Source organism: Bombus fervidus, chromosome 15 (assembly GCF_041682495.2).
Source record: "Bombus fervidus isolate BK054 chromosome 15, iyBomFerv1, whole genome shotgun sequence".
Classification (NCBI taxonomy): domain Eukaryota; kingdom Metazoa; phylum Arthropoda; class Insecta; order Hymenoptera; family Apidae; genus Bombus; species Bombus fervidus.
Genome location: NC_091531.1, coordinates 6,714,016 through 6,734,604, shown reverse-complemented (window position 1 = coordinate 6,734,604; position 20,589 = coordinate 6,714,016). Strand labels below are relative to the sequence as shown.

Below are 20,589 nucleotides of genomic sequence, written 5' to 3'. Positions count from 1 at the left end.
AGACTGAGGTATATTATACTATAACATTGAATTTTTGCAAAATATTATATTATATTTGTGCACTTTTCTTCTGATAATGTTATCTAATAATAAGTCATTTATATTGTTGAAAATTTGTTAATCCATAAAATTTATCTTATTTTAATCATTCTAAAAAATATGGTGGGTTACCGATAACCGCCATGACAGTCAAAGTGTAAGGTATTAAGCAATACCTTGTCAAATAAACACATAGGAATAGGAATTTATTTCATCTATTATTGTTTTCAATATTGTAATGTATATTTTCCTTCAGATACTTGATATCTTTTTACATATCATGTGCATTTTGCAAATTTTGGTTACAAAAAGGAATTCAAAGGATTTGTTAAATATGGTGTATCTTTTTATTGCTATTTCTTCCATCACCTAGATTTTACAACTTTATTAAGTTTGAAGAAATTGAAATATCTTATAGCACTTATAGCATGATAAACTACTTTTTTTTAAATTATATAATTTCTTTTTATACCTCTGATTTGTGGGTTGTATAATATGTGTACTTATTATTCTAATACATTCTTATACTTTACTTTTATACATTGCTTGTATATTTAGTATTCCAATACTCATAATGGATATTCAGAATCTAATATTAACGTAATACGATTTTCATCACCGAGTTTATTACACATTCTTATTGTCCAGCAATTCGATATAAGTTCTGGTAATGTTTATTTAATGTGATCTACACATAACAAATCATAATTATTTTTGATCTTTAAAGTATAAAACGATTTAAACTATAGCTTTATACACATATACATATACATTAGATTGTTTCTAATGCATATGTCACACATTTTAATATTTTATGATGTGGTGTAATCTTGAAAAACTAAGTATCAAAAATACGTTATTCCGATAGCTTAATGTTACACCTGAAAGATTTCTGTTCCCATAGCTTCCTTCTTTCTTCGCGACGTAGTATTGGAAGAACACATGTATCGAGACAGTACAGGTTAATCTTTTTTTTTAAATAAATCAATAGCATTAAGGCCTAAATTGCAGTGTACGTAATGTTTTTTCACACTATTCTACCCATTTTTTTTATCTTTTTTGTTGTAAAAAACATTGATATAAAAATATTCAATATATAAAAATGTAGTATATAAAAATATACAGTATACAATAATAAAGTATTCGTGGATGTAGACGATTCTAATACAGAGATATATATAATACATATGTAGATACGCTGTACACTGCATATTTATATTTAAATTATACGAAATTAGTTGAACAAAAAACAACAATCCCTTGCATTATGGCAAGTATTATTAGATGCAAGGGTCATGAAAATTCACGACCCGAATTCTTCCGTATCCGGTTCGATAGCCTTGAATTCGTAATTTCCTCTTCCGTCCATTTGCAAATAATACTGAAAATAAACATAAATATAAATTGCATATAACATTAAATATAAATTAGATAATTTTAAAATAACGAATGATTTTATTCATAAACCTCGTGATGTTTCCAAAGGGATCGTCGATGCGATACTGTGAACAATGTAATATTTGCCTGTCTGCAATACATATACATCGAATCTTCGACGTCAACGCTAACAGCGCTTGTGCATTCGTCCAAAATTGCAAACTGTGGTTTATGATAAAATACTCGAGCCATCTGCGAGAATTGTTCGTAACCAATATTATGCAAGTTCTATATTTTGTCATTTCTGTAATAGATGCTAAAATATCGTACTGCTATGCGCTGCTTTTCGCCACCCGACAAAACGTCCATCCAGTCAGCCACGACGTCCCAACCTTGCCCCTCGCTATTTGTAAGATTTTCTCTCTCTAATAGATGACCCAATTGAACCAGATCTAGCAACTTCTTTAAATCTTCGTCCGTCATATGTCCACGTCTTATCATTTCTGTCTTTGTATGAGGATAAATTACTTGATCTCTCAAGGTACCCAGAGTCATGTAAGGACGCTGAGGTATGTAGAATAATTTCCCTCGCGGAGGTTTGGTAACTGTCCCACTCCAAACTGGCCATAACTATGTTATCAATTTTCCATTATTCGAGATATGAATGAACATATGAAATAAGATTAAGCTATTATTGAAAAAGTTATAACGACTTACTTCTCCAAGTATCCTAAACAAAGAACTTTTTCCGCATCCGTTTGGACCACAAACTAATACATTCATTCCCGATTTTACTTCAAATGATAGTTCTTTGATAAGAATATCCCCGTTAGGAGTTACTAGAGGCACACCATCAAATCTTATGACATTATCTTTGTTCACTATTCTTCCTTCACCCGGACTTCCAATTGGTTCGTCTTTAAAATCGGAAATCATTATTCTTTCGTATTTTCCTGAATTTAGATCATCAAGGACGACCTTTATTTCAGTCACTCTTGCAGTTAATCCTGCTAGTCGCGTCAGTTCTCTTCCGGCTAAAACTAATCTACCTATGGCTTCTGCCAATTTTATTAACATACGACCGTAAGTATAATAACTCTTAAAACGATGGTTAGGGGTTTCCGTGAGCGCAGAGTTTTCCATGAAGAAAGGTATGCTTACTGCATAAAAACCGACCACAGTCCCCATATCTGAAATAAAGATCAAGTTGAAAATTAGTAATAATGTGCAATTTATTACATTGCTAGATATATGGAGATTATCTTACATTTGCCAACGAAATTATCAATTATTCCCATAAGAGTTTTAAACTCTTGACATTTACGAAGATGTGCCATCTACAAAAGAAATATTGGAGTAGACTGTTAACTTATATGTAACAAGGAAATATTAAGTACATGTATTTTGTAACTTACAAGTTTATGGAAACTACTAAGAATAGTTAATTTTTCTCTGTTATTTCCTTGATAAAATGCAATTTCCTCAGAATTAGTGATTAACCTGGAATTAATATGACGGTATTCACCCTCAAGACGTTGTTCTTTAACTGTCATCTGCCCGATAGGTTTACGTAAATGAGTTATTACTAAACCAGCAAAGATGAGATAAGAAAGCATGATTAATGGCGTCTGTAAAATAGATATATATTTTATTATTAATATATTGTATCTCTACATCTATAGAACTTTTATCTCACATACTTCTCCACCAAGATTAGTTGTAAGTCTGTAGACGTAAATAGCAATATCCAATAAAGGTTTTGCAATATTACTGTACAGGTTTGTGCAACTTTCACAAAATTTATCAACATCAGTAGTTAAAAGTTGATCTGGATTTGCTATACGACTATCCAAATTGCTCATTTTATAATAAGTAAAGCCTCTACAAAAAAAGATTAAAGAATTTATAATTAATTTTCATCTATTATTCCTCATCCTAAAATACATTTCATCAAAATATATGTTATGGATAGGACAAGGAATTTGACTTACTTAAGATACTGATCCAATAAATTTCGTGTGATATTTGTACGTAACCTCAACTTTGTTTCGTATGTACTATATTTCAGTACGTTGTTCACAACAGATATCTAAATAAATATAATCATGGAAGATTATATCAATAATTTCTTCCAATTGGTAAGAAAATAAAGCTGCTTGGCAGCCTGAATGAAAAGATTTCATTAGCAGCCTATGAAAGCAACTTCTAATTTTTTTACATTGGATCTATCCACTTACCACTGGTATGAAACACAAAAATCTTAGCAGATTTCTTTTGAATGATGGCTTATCCATTCTAAGAATCGACCTAGAAAAGACAAACAAAAACTTAATAAATTTTCATACTATACTTTTAAATCAAGATTGAAAAAAAATATCAAAACATACGCATCTAATGAAGTGATCATGTTTATCATCCAAAAATCACAAATGGATCTTATAGTAAGTGTCCCTGCGATAAGGAGAACAAAAGCCATTTCAAGGGATACAATTGAAGGTATACCAATTTTGAGCAATTGGTACAATTGTCTAAAGAATCTAATATTGACATGAGCTCTTGACCCTTTTGGTTTTTCCTCCTGCAAAAATTATTTCTTCAGTGACTCGTGAAAATATTTAAATATTTATTGTTGCTAACTTTCATATATATATTATATGTATATATTGTACAAAACATTTTGAAATTTCATTAGCACTATAAGGAGACATGACTATCATAATTATATTGATAAAATTTAAAATGTATCTGAGAATGTATACAGAAGTTACATAATATTTACAATATACTTCGCAAAGATTATATAAAGTCATTATTCATTAATAAATAAACCGCAATATTTGATGAGACCATCTTTAGCACTAATTGTATGTTTAAAATTATTAATCATACTGTATATCAATTTTTCATTGAGTATATGTTTGGAATAAATGCCTTGTAACTTCTATATACATTTACGGATAGGTTTCAAATTTTACTATTATAATCACGATAGTTGTTTCTATCATAGCGCTAACGAAATTTCAAAAAATTTCATATAATGCACGTAATATAATCATAAAAATTTTCTGTGGTATGTATTCGAATACTATCGTGAACTAATGTATATACAATGATAAAAATCATTTTCTCTCTTACCTCTTTAATAACATACTGAATGTCATTAGTAGACCAGGCATTTCTGCGAGATAAAGTAAATGTTCAATATCACAACAGTACCAACAATTACATGTATACGTATGCACAGAGATTTTACCTGCATTTCGCGACCTGTTTCCGGTTTCTCTTTTTTAACATCCATATTAACGCAGTTAAAGCACAAGCACCAGCTAACGTGCGTCTTGTAGCAAATTTGCTAAATGTCGGTGCCATTCTTTCTACTATGAAAGATAGAAAATTCAGCTCCGTCTTCCGTGACGGCTACAACACTTCTACGTCTACTTCAAACACTGAGGTGAACAAGTAGTGGGGCGATGAATCAACTACATCGATAAATTTGCAAACTTTGGTCACTATGGTCTACCACACACACTGGTGGTCCCACTCAATGCTGCATTTATTTGCATCGCAAAATTGGTCAAAAATCCATTTTCGAAATTTTCCTTTATTCAAAAGAATTTCTTTCCTAGAAAAAAACGGATATATGACTAATTAACTGCGAATATTTTTATGCACATTCATATTTTTATAAATATACTAAATATAACAAATACTACATTTTGGATATTTCATATATCTTACACATTATATGCATTTTTGTATCTTCGAATTTCCAGAAAAGCATAAAAATTCCGCACTTTAATGATAAATATTCTAATGATGAAAAATATATATACAAAGTTTCTTTTTTCTAGATGTAAAATTAATTTTCAATTATATAAATACGTATTTTAGAATTTATAAGTTAGTAATTGTTTAACTTTACTTTCTTCTGCACAACATAATTCTGCCCAAGTTTGAAACGATTATTCACAGGTTTGTGCTAACGCTACTACAACTTTCAAAAACAAGAAATGTATATACCACATTTATAAGGAATATGTTTGTAATATCAGAGAGAAAATTACCTTTCCGGTTAATTTAGTTGAAAATGATATTCTTACGCTACTTCTTTTTTACAAAGATCTAATCAAACTAATAATGCGGAAACGATTATACGATATCATGTAAGAAGCAGGAAACGAAAATATTTTGAGAATGTTTTGATAAAACAGAATTATTTATAGGAAAAATGTACTAATTATTCTTTTTTGTCTGTATATTAGCTACCTCATATTTTGAAAATACTTACATTTACAGTCATTAAGGATATTTTTACACGCTGTTCAAATGCATTTGTAAATAAAATGATGGAGATTGTTAATTAATATTGCTTATTTATTGAATATTAAATATTTAATAATACATCTTAATAAATACTTCATTGCATACTGTTATAACAATACAAAATAGACATATATGTAAATACATATATATATGTTGAGATTTTTATTAAATATTATCACTGATTACAACTACTTTTATTAAATAATCAATAGTACGTTTACATGATGTGAGAAAATATACGTAGATTTAAAGACACAGAAAAGGCAAGCTATTCTTAGCTTTAAATAAAAATATACTTTATTGAAAGTTCTTTATACAATCATTATTGTTTCCAAATTTGATTATGTAAATACTGTAATACTTCCCATTATTCTATCATTAGGTTGTTTTCCTATATATAAATATTATTTATATAAGTTTACACATACTTTACTAAAATATTATAAATACGACCAGTAAATAAAAAGTGAACTTTAGCACCTTTTTACTTTACAGCTGTAAATGTGGTCATTGGTACGCAAAGGTTCAAGGTACATACTTCAGAATTCCCACTTTGAAAGTCAAATTATTGCCACCAACCAGTCACTGAATAATTAGTTGAGTTCATTGATGAACGACTTCTACAAACAAAAATGTCAATGAATTAATTTTTATCCACAATATCATTTATCATCTAAAAATAATTCATTGGACAACTAGCTTACAACAAAACATGAACTTTCATCACATATTTTTTTTAATGATATTTCACTCCTTTCTTTTGTATCTACTTAACACTTGTGTAACACGTGTTCGTGCTCCTCCTCTATTCTTTCATTATTCAAGTAGCATATATCGGTCCGTTTGAATTTATAGAGAATAATTCATTCATCTAAACTGCCAAAGAAAAATGTATCAGAATTAGTACAAGTTTATAAGATGAAAAATTATAAAAATATTTAGTGCTATTTGATGATTTTGTACGGGTGATTTCTTAAATCGACGCTAAATTATATCAATTTCTTTATATTACACATATTTCTTTAAGTTATCTATTATATTTAAGAATGTGAAATATTAGAGGTCAAAATTTCAGCTTCAGGAATTACTTAATTAAAAATATTCTTGCAAGCTAATGATATCATCGTAACAGTGATTCCTGAAGGTGAATAACGCATATAAGCAGATAAAAAGAGCAATTAATGATTTTAGTTTAAACAATTAATTTGTTCTATAAAAGAAATGAGTAAAAAAATATGTATACATAAAAAATGAAAAAGAAGTATGAATATTTCTTAATATTTGTCCAATGTATAGGCCATCAAATGTTAAAAATGTAATAAATTACCGGATTGGGTAATCCCATCATCCGTGCGTCGAAATAGTAGCGAGAATTATAGAAAATGGGAAGCGTCATTTGTAATGGAGACTTCAACCTTGAGTTGAGTGTTGATTTTTCAATGACGCAAAACCCGATAGTACGTAAGTAATACATTTCAATTCGTAATCACCTGTTGCGAAGTTTAGCCTCTCGTCTACTTCCCAGTCATCATCATCCTCATCATAATTATCATATTCATCCTCATCCTCATCCTCAACCTCATTACCATTATTCATCATTATCATCATCTCAACATCCTCATCATCACTATCATCATATAATCACCACTATCACCTCCACCACTATCATCATCATCATCATCATCATCATCATCATCATAATCATCATCATCATCAAGTTCATTCATCGATTGGACGGTAACCTGTTATGTAACTCACAAAAATGCTTCCACTCATGGTGTGATTGTCTGCGATAGAACCACTCACTCATTCCCTTCTCTCCTTTTCTTGTACTTTGACAGAGTAGTAACATGTGAAATTAAGTATATACGTGTATAGACTGGTCCAAGTGGTTGGGACTGATTTTTTGAAATGTGATGCAATACAGCAAGCTTTTCTATCTCTTAGTACCATCTTCAAGGTTTCATTTGATCACTAGTGGAATGTTCCTCCAGCATACCTTCAGCAAAGCTTCCTGTTTATCCAAGCACAAAGATTCGTTAATTTGTTACTGATACTGGAAGAACATTCCAACATTCTGTAAATCTATAAAAGCCTTTGATAAAATGTTAAAGGATACAAATTTATGTTGTAGTGTACTACAATGTATATACAATGATAAATTGCTAATAACTTTTATGAATGTTTAATCAAACACAGAACACAGATAAGATATATTGGTATATAAGCATGTAGACATATTTACTCCATGATAGATTCACACTGCAAACATTGAAGATTGTCAAGAGATACAACAAACTTGGATAACACACTGCACAGTTTTCCCAAATCTTGTAATTTTCATGTAGATCAACACATCATCTGCTAAAAATGTTTACAGAGTCACCTGAATGGTTCCATTAATCTGAACCACCTTGTAACAGGTAACAATATACGTTAGCATATAATTAAAGAAGGTATCACAGGCCTGAAATAAATTCGTGTATAAGAGGTTGTAAGTGAATATAATTGTCGTTGATTCCACATAAAAGAATTGCTGGCGCACATTTCTTTTTCTATTTTCTCAAATGAAAAAGAGAGTAGCTTGAAAAAAGCAGGATTAAATGAAACGCTTCTTAATTCGAGCAATATCACACACACACACATACATAATACATACAACAAATTACATAAAATAAGCTATCTACTAAATTGTCATTATATAATTTTCTTATAATTTTCAAAAATGATGTGATATTGATCGAACACAGAAATAGGTGGTTAACAAGTGGTCCAGCAGAGGAATTTGAAAAAGTGTATAAATAAACTACTGCCAGTGTATAGTTTTTAATCATCCTGTAATGAACTTATGTAATAAGAATCAATCTCTGCCACCTATCAAAATAACATTCTCACATGACAAAACTTTGATGTTATTCGGTCATCATCACTCTCAATATTCTCATTTGAAACGCAATCTCAATTATTAATTTACAATAGAGAACTGTCTACAACAAAATTCGTAAACGTTCACGAACGACATTAATGCTCCTTACGTATTATTTACACACTCGTCGTAGATCATTTCCAAATCGTTTCGCAAGGCATCTTTTGAGCAACAGTTGGATCCAACTGATTCATAAATATATGGATGAAGAATCCGCTTCGCGATGGCTCTCTAAGGAGAGGAAAGCATTGTTTTCGCCCTCGAAGGACAATATATACGTTATTAATTGCACGATTAGATTTATGTTAGATGTTCAACAGAAGAAATTAAACAAATATTTTTCTCATGGTGAATAGCGAACGATTTGAAATAGATCAGCCGGCTATAATAATGAGCTAGAAACGGTTCTAATGTCTGTTAAAAGTTGTCTTAAACTACAGTCTTTGTATATCGATTATCATTTACAGCAGGACGTCAATAAATAAACTTCGACGCACTTTCCATCAATGTTTTCTTTACATTATGTATAAACATTCTGGATTTCAATAAAGATATATATATCTATATATGCATATATATTTATATATATATATTTATCTATATATATATTCAGGCATTCAATAAACGACTGTGTTCCATCCATAAAATATTTTTTTTCATCTTTTGTTTTTTCGTAATTAATTACCGCTCACCTCACATTTATCAATGTACTCACTCATCATTATCAACACGTTGTTTAAGTTTATCTTTTTTGCATCAGATACATATAGTAATATCTATATGATTTCGTGATCGTGAAACAGCAAGAAATCACTTCTCGATTAAACTTTCATGCCTGTAGTTCTTAGACGACCATTAACAAATACATTCGACCGCCATACACACACACAGAGAGACACGTGAGGTAAAACAATCCAATCTAATTGTCGATTATAATAATAATCTCCTCAATCCGTTAAATCAAAATAAGAAAAAAACAACGACTTTTTAATAAAATAGAAGAAATCGTTTCTTTTTTTTTCTTTACATTCTTAAGAAGCACGGTGAGCCAGGCTATTCAAATATTTGATCAAATCATGCTAACACGTACTGCTAATTGCAAGTCTGACTGAATATTACGCAACTGGAAGTTTACATAGGTTTCTAGATAAAATTAGAGCTTTCTAAAATAGTATATCGAATCACAATTCATTAAATTACATAGATTATAAACTTATATACCTTTTTCTTCTTGAAATCCTTTAAAAGCCCTAACTTATAGAATTTATGAGTTTACGTTTATATAATATTTGTTTAATCTTACAATTAGGAGTACACGTTCAAAGAGTTTTGCTTAAATGATTTACAAACATTTACATGGTCTCGTTACAATAATACATATTTATTAAGATGAAACTCGCATTGCTCAATGATAATTAATAAAATTATATGCATGTCAAATAGGGAATATTCTAAAATTAATATCATGCACAAAAGATATGATAACACAAATGTATCTTTCACAAAAATCCTTTTTATATCCTCTTAATAATGTGTACTCATAATTGTTAATCTGGAAATATCCCACCTACATTAATTTCAATGTAGCGTATTGTTAATACCATAAAATAATTCAACTGCAGTTATTTTTTCTATCTTTATTAAAAGTTTATCTACGCAAGAGTTTATTGGCTACTATTTATGCAATACGAGTGAATTTTTTCCCATTGTTTTTCCTAATCATGATCTTTAGAAAATAAATACTCTACTCTCAGTTTGTAAAATATGTAAGCTTATATTGCTTCAGATGATAGAAGAATTTTGTTACTTTCTGTTTTTTTACTTGCGAAAAATATATTAAAAGCTTGCAATATGTCTTTAAAGTGAATCGAAAGGAGAAAAAAAATAAGAAGTCAGAAAGATTAGAAATGCCACCTTTCACACGCAATCAATCAATGAAATATTTGTTACGCACCTATCATACCCAATGTAAAACACATTTCTCACATAAATCGTTCGTGTATACACGCGCTAGAAACGTTTTCTTTTTCCTTTTTTCCCCTTTGTTCTTTCTCTCCTTTTAAGGCAAAACGTTTAAAGAATTAATGGCATTTTAAATATCGGGTAGCTGCGATCAATCTGTATGCAACTTCAATTTCACACTTATTCTTTCCCATACATTCTAACGGTTTCTCATATGAAAAACGAACATTACACTTATCGTAAATATGTTGCTGTTGCAACGCAAAATTGTTCATTAGAAATGAACAGACGGCCCCTTGAAACTTCATCTGCTCGATTAAGAAGATAAATTCAACATCGAGAATATATATATATATATATATATATTTATACACTCACAATTTGCTTGTAATAAAGACTACGAAGATGTAACTTAGAAAAAAAGAAGAGAAAAAGAAAAAGTAATAAAAAAGAACCAAGCAGCAAAGACTAAACTTCATTTTTATAACGTAAGATAAATGCACTCCGATTTCAATGTTCTTTTTACATAAAATTCTAAATTTATTTTGTTAGGGGATATATTATGCAATTATTTAAATAAAAATGAAATTTGTCTTTCAACTAAATCTTCTTATTGACCTTTCTTAATCTCATGACCGTTAGTATCTTGTCTCACAATTAAATCACAGTTGCGAAATTCAAATAGATCTATGTTGATGATTCGATTAAAATGAGTATACCAATGGCATTAATGTAACATTGTATAATGACACTGGCATGCGAGCAAGAAGATCAAGATCAAAGTTGATGATTTTCACTCGATGAAAATCTTTAATCTCATGTTCTACAAACTCTATTAGACTCTGTGTACGCACTAAGTCCTTTAATTCTCAATTACACATTTAAACACACGGCACGAAACTTTAAATAAACATAAGCACATATACGTACTGCGCTACAATAAATCTCGTTCTTGTTCTTGTACAACACATCCACAATCATCATATATTATATATGTGCATATATATCATCATCACGATCATTATCATACCAGAATCACCAGCAGTATCATCATCCTCATCATTGTCATTTCAGTACACTCTGTACATACTGAGTTGGTTAGACCGCACGCTTGAAATGAGATCATACAATTAGTATGCAAGTTCAGATGATCGAAGCTATCCGTCCTCTCTAAAACACGCACTTAAGGAATATTGTGCTAATTTCTCCATAAGCCAGTAAGAAAGTGAGAAAGAGAAAAAGACAGAGATGTAGAGTTAGAAATACATATCATTTTCTTGTGTGACGTGCTAAAAGACAAAAAGTGTTATTTCATTTTGTTTGTTACTTTTTTCCACGGAGCACACTATCTTATATGTATATGTATATATAATCATCATGATCAAATGAAACTGAATTTGAATAAAAGTAGAAAAAAAGGGAAGAAAATATATCATTTCTCTCTGTATGTCTGAGATAGTGGAACATACAGAAAGAATAATCATAGAACCCGTTCCCCTCCATTGATAGAGGCTTTGGTTCTGTTCTTTATATAAATGAAGAAGATTATTTTGTACCTACATACACTTGCCTAGACTCTTGTCACTTGTAGTTAACGTGTGTCAGGATCAAAGGAACGGATTCGTCGCCCTTTCCAGGACTATACTGGGACCCTCGACGCAGCTTATTCGTACTTGAGAAATGTGTTCGATTTCTGATCACGCTGTCCTGGATGATTCTGCCAAGCACCTTGGGATGCGTTTGGATTATTCGGGCCTGGACCACCTGTTCCAGGATTGCCAGCATTACCATCACCACCCCCTTGATTCATCCAACTGAGAAAGCCAGAGTTGCCACTGTTACCAATACTATTGTTGCCTGAAGGTGGTTGACCAGGTGGGCCAGGCTGGTTCGAATAGCCCTGATCGTTTCCCTGATTCTGCAAGTTACCGATCAGACCCCAAGATGCTTGGTTCAGTGCAGCTGCGACCAAAGCCGGGTTGACTGGTAACGCGGACAAATTCAGCCCTCCCATCGCCAATGGATTTGACATACCGCCACCGCCACCGCCGCCATTATTTTGCCCAGTAATACCCAATGCTTGAAGGTTAGGCATGTCCAGATTGCCCCGATTCCCTGGATTGTTCCAGCCATTTGGACCCATATTGTTACCTGAGTGGCCCATGTATCGGTTACCCTGATAGTTTCCCTGCACGTTATTCTCGACGGGACCTGGAGCGCCTCTACGCATGTTCGAGTTCACTTGATTATTGAAATTTTTATTGTTCCCCTCAGACTTCGGCGCGGCGTTCGACACGTGTACAGACACTCCTTTAATAATGTGATCCTCGCCGCATAGGGACTGGGCTACCTCGGGATCTAAGAAAGTAACAAATGAAAATGCACGGAAAGGTTTTGGGATGAACACGTCCGTCACTTCGCCATATTTGGAGAAATAGTCGCGCAGATCATCAGCAGTTAGGTCTTCTGTACAGCGTCCCACGAATACCTTGCAGGGTACTTGCTGAATCATTCCCTCCTACGCACAAACGCACAATCAATCAATCATGTACAACAGATTTTCACAGATTTTTGGTAATTTTTTGATTTTTTTTTGTTTTTGTTTTTCTTTTAATATTATTCAATAAAACTTGCGTACAGTGCACATTACTGTCATAAATGTACATACAGTAATGTCTCATTTATCAAAAATAATGATCAAGTACACACTAACTTTATTATTTAGCTTAATTATAAGCTAAATTATTAAAATTTTCAATTGAACGTCCAAATATTTCACATAAAAATGAGTAAGAGAAGAAAAAAGAATGTTAATCTGCACTAACGTCAAGTTTTATAGAAAAATCTTTTTGATACACATGTCTAATTAACGATTTGAGAAAAAAGGTATCGCCTGGTCAATTTACATTTTTTATCCCCATGAATATATATATATATGTATATATAATATAATACTTAAGCACTATGGCCTTTTTAAAATCCATGCACAAAATCTGTACAATCTCCTTTTTCTCTGTATATATTCGATGTAAAATTTCATGCTATATATATATATTACATTATCTTAAACTGAATAAGCACAATAGTTTGATGATAAAATGTAGACAGTTATTCAAAGCTATTGCTAAAAAGTCAATAACATATCTTTTTTTCTTTTTTTTCTCTTTTTTTTTTAATATTTGCAACAGAGATCACGAATCAAGGGGAATATATGTAATTTACGTCTTTATAGCGAATACGATGTGACTACTTATGGATTCAAGGAAGCAGAAATTCAAGAGATTTGCTTGTTAAACCGAGATACATTCTCTTCCACTTAATTTCCATCGAGAAATGTCTATGTTCAAAATTATCATTCGTATTCATTTCTAACCAATGATGGGTGATAGATATCATTAATTGTAAAAACAAATTAAATCATGCCATCCGACAGGCCAATAAAGAGAAAATATTATACGAGGTATAAGAGCAATTCAAAAGTTAAAATAAATTACAAAAGAACATATATTATGAAAATTCTTTGTTGCTTGAAGGTATCTCATACAAATGATGAATCGAGCGTTTACAAGCAATCTCCAATCATGAAAATCTCTATTCCCGTTGAAGCGTGACACATATGTATTTAACGATAGTAACAAGACTCATCAGTATCTTGACGTATCCGAGACATGGTGATCCCTCGATGGGCGATGCTTGTAATAACGGTCGTAATAGTTCTCTTTAGCCGGATATCTTGTTGTATCTGCAAACCTGGCGTCTACTTCCTTCGAATCTGGCGGATATCTGGCGTCTACTTCTCTATTCTCAACAGCGTATCTACCATCCGGGTCCCTACCATCGACAGCGTATCTTCTATCCATATCACGATTGTCCACCGGATATCTACAATCAGCTTCTCTACTATCAGCTGGAATTCGATTGTCCGCGTGTCTGGTATCTGGATATCTGACATCCAGTGCGTATCTACAGTCCGTGGATGCGTAACGACCGTCTGCCTCATAATAGTTTCGATCGTAACCATAATTATATCTGGCTTTCTCCGTGTAGTCCGGATTTTCCATGACCGGGTACACAGCACGTCCTTCGTAGTTGGTGTATCTTGTATACTCCGTATCGGACGGATATGCGGCGCTGGGATTCGGGGCTGCTGCGGTTGTATGCTGGACCATGTAATTACGTGTGTCGTACCCAGGATCCTCATAGGATGGGTAACTCGGTTTCTCATACGCATTATAGTTCTGGCCCTCGTACTTGTACTTATTGTTATCATCGTACGGATAATTGGGAGGGTACGACGGATAATGCGTTGTTTTATAATCGTACTCCGAATCGTACCTAGGTGTATTAGCAGCTTCGGATGTATTTAAGTTGATATACGGTTTCGCCACAGGTACCCGTCGACTACTCGGCGTATGAACCGGTATAGGGCGGTAGCATTCATTGTGTTTGCTCGTATCATACTGACGAGCCATCATTAAGCCATCAATATTCTGCAACCAGATACACCAGCCCTCGACAATCACATACAATTTTTATCTATTATAATTGATTGAATCACACACATATACGCACTCTCACTCATTAACATACTTTTTTTCTATATTTTTCTTTTCTTTTATTTCTCTTAGGTTTCTTTTTGTTTCAACGTGTCATACCACATACCAATTATAAAGTTTCAAACTATCATCGTAACACGCGCTAATAGAAGGTCTTTTATAGTAATAAGAACGGCACGATTTTTAGATATCACGCGTCTTTCATTCATCTACGAACTTTACACTCTATTTGTTCGTATCGTTATCAATACCATTTTACAAGTATTATATTAAATCGATTGTAAAGGACACCATATACTGAATGATTCTATATTTGTTGACGTTTTATGTAAGTTAAATCTAATCATGACCTGGAAGTTTTCTTCACAAAATTCAGTGCTCACTTCAAGAGATTATAACAATTTGTTACATTACACACCTTCGATTGCACACACTGTCACGCAAACCATACCCATTACAATATTTATCATTTTCAAAAAGTTACACATTTAACCAGTGCTCGACTATGTTATCATTTAAAATTCACTCCCAGTGCATAACATACGTTTTAACACGAAAAAAGATCGATCTCTCTAAATCTCGTCCCATAGATGCAATGATACTTTTGTTTAAATTTTTCTAACAAGTTAACAGCTGCACAATACACAAAATTCTTATGAAAATTTCGCACTAGGAAATCAAGTTCATAAACCTACATGTTGCAACTAATCTGTCCTAAGTTCTGTATAAATCAATTGGGTATGTATTTTTAAATGTCCGTATTTATTTGTCTGACAGTGGTACGCTTTCATAGCATATTCGTGAAATTTCCACACTATTTAAAGAGAACACAAACATACCAATGTTATTTACAAGGGCACGCAAGCATACTTTCTTAAAATATCTCACTTTGCATCGTACTACACTCATTAAAGCATTCACACACATATATCACATTTCCATTATAAATATGCCACTTAATCGACTACACATTCATCTATTTATACCACAGTATACTTTCTCCTCAAGAGATATATATAAAAGATGACGTTCAAAAATTGTAAATGGAAACCAATTATATGTCTTATAGTTATTGTGCAAAGATTCAGAATAGAGAAAAGAACTTTTTCAACCAAGAATCCATCCGCGTCTGTGCCATAGTCGGGCCTCTTAATCATTCTTTTATCTTTTTTATAATTCGTACTGTTGTTTAGTTCTACTAATATCTTATAGCGCGCATCATAGATCTATACAAAATATATATAGAAAAATCATTCTTATATAGATATTGTCTTTCATTGCAAGAAAGTAATTTTGCTGTTTACATAATCAACAACTTTTTTGCTTTTATAATTTTTGGGACATCTTTTTTATAATATGCATTACTTTATTATATTTACTAAATCACTTTAAAGAACAAAGAAATAGTACAAGATTATCTTATATTTGCATTATTTCATAGAGAAATAAATGAAGAATATATTAATTTTTGTGAATAATTATTTATCAGAAAGTTACATCATTGGTACATGATAAATTGGATAGTACGAAACGCGGGTACAGATCTACGATTCGCATGCAAATATCCTACATATATGTATTAAGATCTTAAACAATTGTTAAATAATTAAATATTTCATAGCTACTTGCAGATACAAGAAGAAATAATTAATGTTTTTTAATGAACATAATGATGCTCTTACCTTACTATTGGGAACCTTGACATCACACCATCGCCCATCAATCATATGTCGCTGGGCAAGACATCTCAATTGAGACTCATAACTTCCAAATCTAATAAAGCCAAATCCTTTGCTCTGTCCCGACTTTGCATCTTTTTTAACCTACAACAAAATTTAGATTGAAATGAAATTTTAATCTATAATTATTTTCAAGATTTTAATTCACTATTCAATACCGAACTGTTTTTAATAACCTTTTTTTCCACATTCTTATGAATATTTAAATAAGAACAAAAAAAAAAAAAAAAGTAAAAGGAAAAAATTGAGAAACTCACTTGTGCCATGAGTACTTCGCCAAATGTTTCAAAATATTCTCGCAAGTTCTGCTCGGTTGTTTTCCATGGTAAACCAAGTACGATCAAGTCTGTGCAACGCAACTTTGTTTCCATTCTTTTAGTCTTAGCTGTGGAATTTTCCAAATTGTCATCAGATTTACGTTTGTTCTCTGAAAAGATATAAGTGTTCATGTCTACTAACTTTTTTTCATTTTACTAGAACTTCATCCGAAAAAAGTTTGTCATATCACAAGATTCTACATGTATATATATAATTTAAGAAAGAGAGAAAAAATAAATGCAACTGTAATAAAAATAATAATAAAAAAACGGAAGTATGGAAATCCAGTACAAATAACTACTTTTCAAAAAATATAAAAAATTTGTGTAGTACTGTATACGTATGTAACTATGGGCGTGTGTGTATGTGTGTATGTGTGTGTGTGCGCGCGCGCGTGCGCGCGCAAAATACATTATATTAAACATTCAGATTCACATTCTATATGTGTGTGTATATATATATATATATATATACAGACTCACATAGATGTAAACAAACTTTAGCTATAAATATATAGATATTTATAGACGTTATTAATAATATGAGTTAAGAATATAATGCTAACATATTTATGATCCAGGTCTGCGAATGTTCATTCATTGAGTTGAATATTAGCATATGCTCACATTAACATCACTAGATTTAGTAAATGATCAAGGTTAATAAGAAACAAATTTTTTAAACTATTTAGAAATAAATATAAGTATTTGACCCTCTAGTTCCCATATGTACCTTTAACTGCTTTATAACATAAGCAAATCGATACTTTATAGATACTGATGAACTCTAATGGCTTCTTTTATATATATTTGATTTTTCTTGTTTTTGTAGAGAAAATCTGTTTTGTATTACTTGATCAGTTATAGTATTGCAATATCAAAAAGAATATACAATATGTAATATGCATAATAAGTTTATATAAAAATACTAGCTTTTTTGATACTTTTATATACATATGAAATGTAGAATTACTATTGCAATTCCAGGATTAAGTTATTTGTATTATCTCGTTCTATTTTTTATTCTATAAATAAAAGCTTTTGCTGTTTACATTAAATAATGAAAAAAAAAATTTTATATATATACTAAAATATATTTATAGAGTTAGAAATAACAAATATTTTTCATATTGTATCCTAGTCCAAGTTATGGGAATCAGAGGATTAATAAAAAAAATAATGCAGAAAGGTGAAGTTCTATGTTCTTGAAAAAAAGTAAAAAAAGAAAAAAAAGAAAAAAAAAAGAAAAAAAACATAAATCAAGAAAAAAGGAAAAGAAGAGAGGATGGATTTGAAAGCTCAAAATATAACAAACACAAACATATGTACTGGACTTCAAAAAAGACAGGTATATGAGTAAAATGACCATTAAAGTATGGATGTTTATGCATTTATGAGAACTTCAAATATTAAATTTCATAACATGCACTTTGTGTAATCTGAACAAGTATAAGTAATATTCAAGCTAGTAGCTGAAACAACTTTACTTAGTTACATTTACAAAAACGTAAATTTGCATAAACATCTGCAGTCTAATGATCATAATAAGGTAAATATGAATTATTCAAGATCAAGCATTAGCAACAATAGTATTTCTAAACTCACAAGAATTAAAAAAAGCTTCAAGTTGTTATAAACAATTGATAAGTTTAACAAACTTTTAAGTTTCACATTAATTAATATATACTGATAATCAGAAATACCAACACATATTAAATTTATGTTATAAAATCCCATACAAATCAAAATGTAACTTTCAAATTTAAATCTTTAATATATATCATAATAAGTAATACAATAAAGATAAATAATAATAAATATTCCACAAACTACTTTTATCGAAACATAAAATTTTGGAAATCATAAAATCAATAAAAGAATTGGTGCTAGATCAAATTTAAAACCAAAAGACTACGTAGAATAAAAAAAAAAATATTATTTAAAAACAATACAAAACCCTTATAAGAATCATAACCGAAGTAAAAATTTAGGTTACATGTAATAATTTTTCTTGAAATTCGTATGAAAATTTTATGAAATAATGTTTCAAGAGTCAAAACTGATATCACAACGATGATTTTACAAAAAAAATACAATCACTGCAAAATTACAAAACTGCGGATTTTTATGCATTTATAAGTTTGCAACTGCAAAATTGCACAAAATGAATATAAAATGGAAATATATATAGAACATCTAAATCACAGTGCTTTCTACAATATTTGAGAAGTATTCTATCTTTTCAATTACATTGCCAAAAATACATAAATTTACATAAAAATCCAGAATCTAATTACAGTTTTCAAAATTCATACAAAAATTTTCTAAAACAATCTATGTGTGTGTTAATATTTCTGTTTCTCCAGTATATGCAAAAGCATGCTATATACATATAGTTGATCTTGATTCGTGTGGCGTTAGTACATTTTTGGAAAGGAGTGGGGAGAAGGAGGGGAGGAAATAGGGGAGAGAGAGAGATATATATATATACACACACATATATATATATATATATATATATACCAAGAGAGCGAGAGAGAAAGAGAGAGCGATCGAAAAAGCAACGATTCATAGTGAAATATGCACCTTTTGGAAAAACACAGAAGTAAATCGCCTTGCCCCATCCATTTTCCGGTGGATGAAGACGCCCGTCAACGAGACGAATGCCGCGCATCGTCCGAGATTCTGGATTCCGATATTTCAAGCCACATGTCCCGGGGAACTGGGCGGTTACGGTAGTCAATAAAAGTGTACTATCGTCCTCAGTCGGCAATTCAATCGGTTCATCGCCTTCGTCCTCGGCAACCTGGATGTACGACGACATGATTCTCTTCTCTTCCAAACGTGCGGTCTCTTTCCCCCAAAAACAAAGATCAAGCGAAACGGTTTTCCCTATTTTCCTTTTCTTTTTTTTTTTTTTTTTTGTTTTCCTCGTTTTCTTCCCAAATAAGAGAAGTACAAATTCGTTCCTCGTACAACACAACAAACACACACGCTCGGACTCGCAGTCAGTCACGCAACACCGCACCTCTTTCTCTCTTCTCGACACCACCTCTGCCAGTGCTGCCAACCGGTCCGCCCCGGAACTCCACCAATGTGTCTCACCAATATATTCTCTCCAACTTCCGCCTTTAAAGCAGCATTTTTAAAAGAAAATCGATTATCTTGACCGATATTATAACAGCAGAATGCGAGAAAGATTTTTTAGAATATGAGTAGTAATTTTGCAGCAGTTAAACAATATTTGTTTTGGTATATTTGGAACAGATATATGACTAATGCGGAGTTCAAATGAAGCACTAATGTGGTTTTTAAGCATTATGAAATTGTTTGTTTTTGAATATTTTATA

At 31.3% G+C, this 20,589-nt stretch overlaps 2 protein-coding genes across 5 annotated transcripts; both read right to left on the bottom strand.

Moving 5' to 3' along the window:
• Positions 1 to 363: 363 nt before the first annotated feature.
• On the bottom strand, positions 364 to 4,857 carry Pmp70 (ATP binding cassette subfamily D member Pmp70). Its single transcript, XM_072017918.1, has 12 exons — positions 4,670 to 4,857; positions 4,552 to 4,594; positions 3,804 to 3,994; positions 3,654 to 3,723; positions 3,408 to 3,505; positions 3,117 to 3,297; positions 2,832 to 3,044; positions 2,684 to 2,753; positions 2,134 to 2,606; positions 1,747 to 2,046; positions 1,507 to 1,668; positions 364 to 1,420 (listed from the first exon to the last, which is right to left on the bottom strand). The coding sequence occupies exons 1-12, from the start codon at positions 4,783 to 4,785 to the stop codon at positions 1,343 to 1,345; spliced, it is 1,995 nt and encodes a 664-aa protein (XP_071874019.1). The 5' UTR covers positions 4,786 to 4,857; the 3' UTR covers positions 364 to 1,342.
• Positions 4,858 to 8,559: 3,702 nt separating this feature from the next.
• Tbph (TAR DNA-binding protein-43 homolog) lies at positions 8,560 to 20,309 on the bottom strand. Of its 4 annotated transcripts, XM_072017945.1 has the most exons (5): positions 19,826 to 20,304; positions 17,180 to 17,349; positions 16,866 to 17,006; positions 12,470 to 13,145; positions 8,560 to 12,391 (listed from the first exon to the last, which is right to left on the bottom strand). In XM_072017945.1, the coding sequence occupies exons 1-5, from the start codon at positions 20,061 to 20,063 to the stop codon at positions 12,291 to 12,293; spliced, it is 1,326 nt and encodes a 441-aa protein (XP_071874046.1). In that variant the 5' UTR covers positions 20,064 to 20,304; the 3' UTR covers positions 8,560 to 12,290. The 4 variants fall into 4 exon arrangements, with proteins under 4 accessions (XP_071874046.1, XP_071874045.1, XP_071874042.1 ...); XM_072017944.1 differs by having other exon boundaries at positions 8,560 to 13,145; positions 17,180 to 17,307; positions 19,826 to 20,305; XM_072017941.1 differs by having other exon boundaries at positions 8,560 to 13,145; positions 19,826 to 20,303.
• Between the last annotated feature and the right edge of the window lie 280 nt (positions 20,310 to 20,589).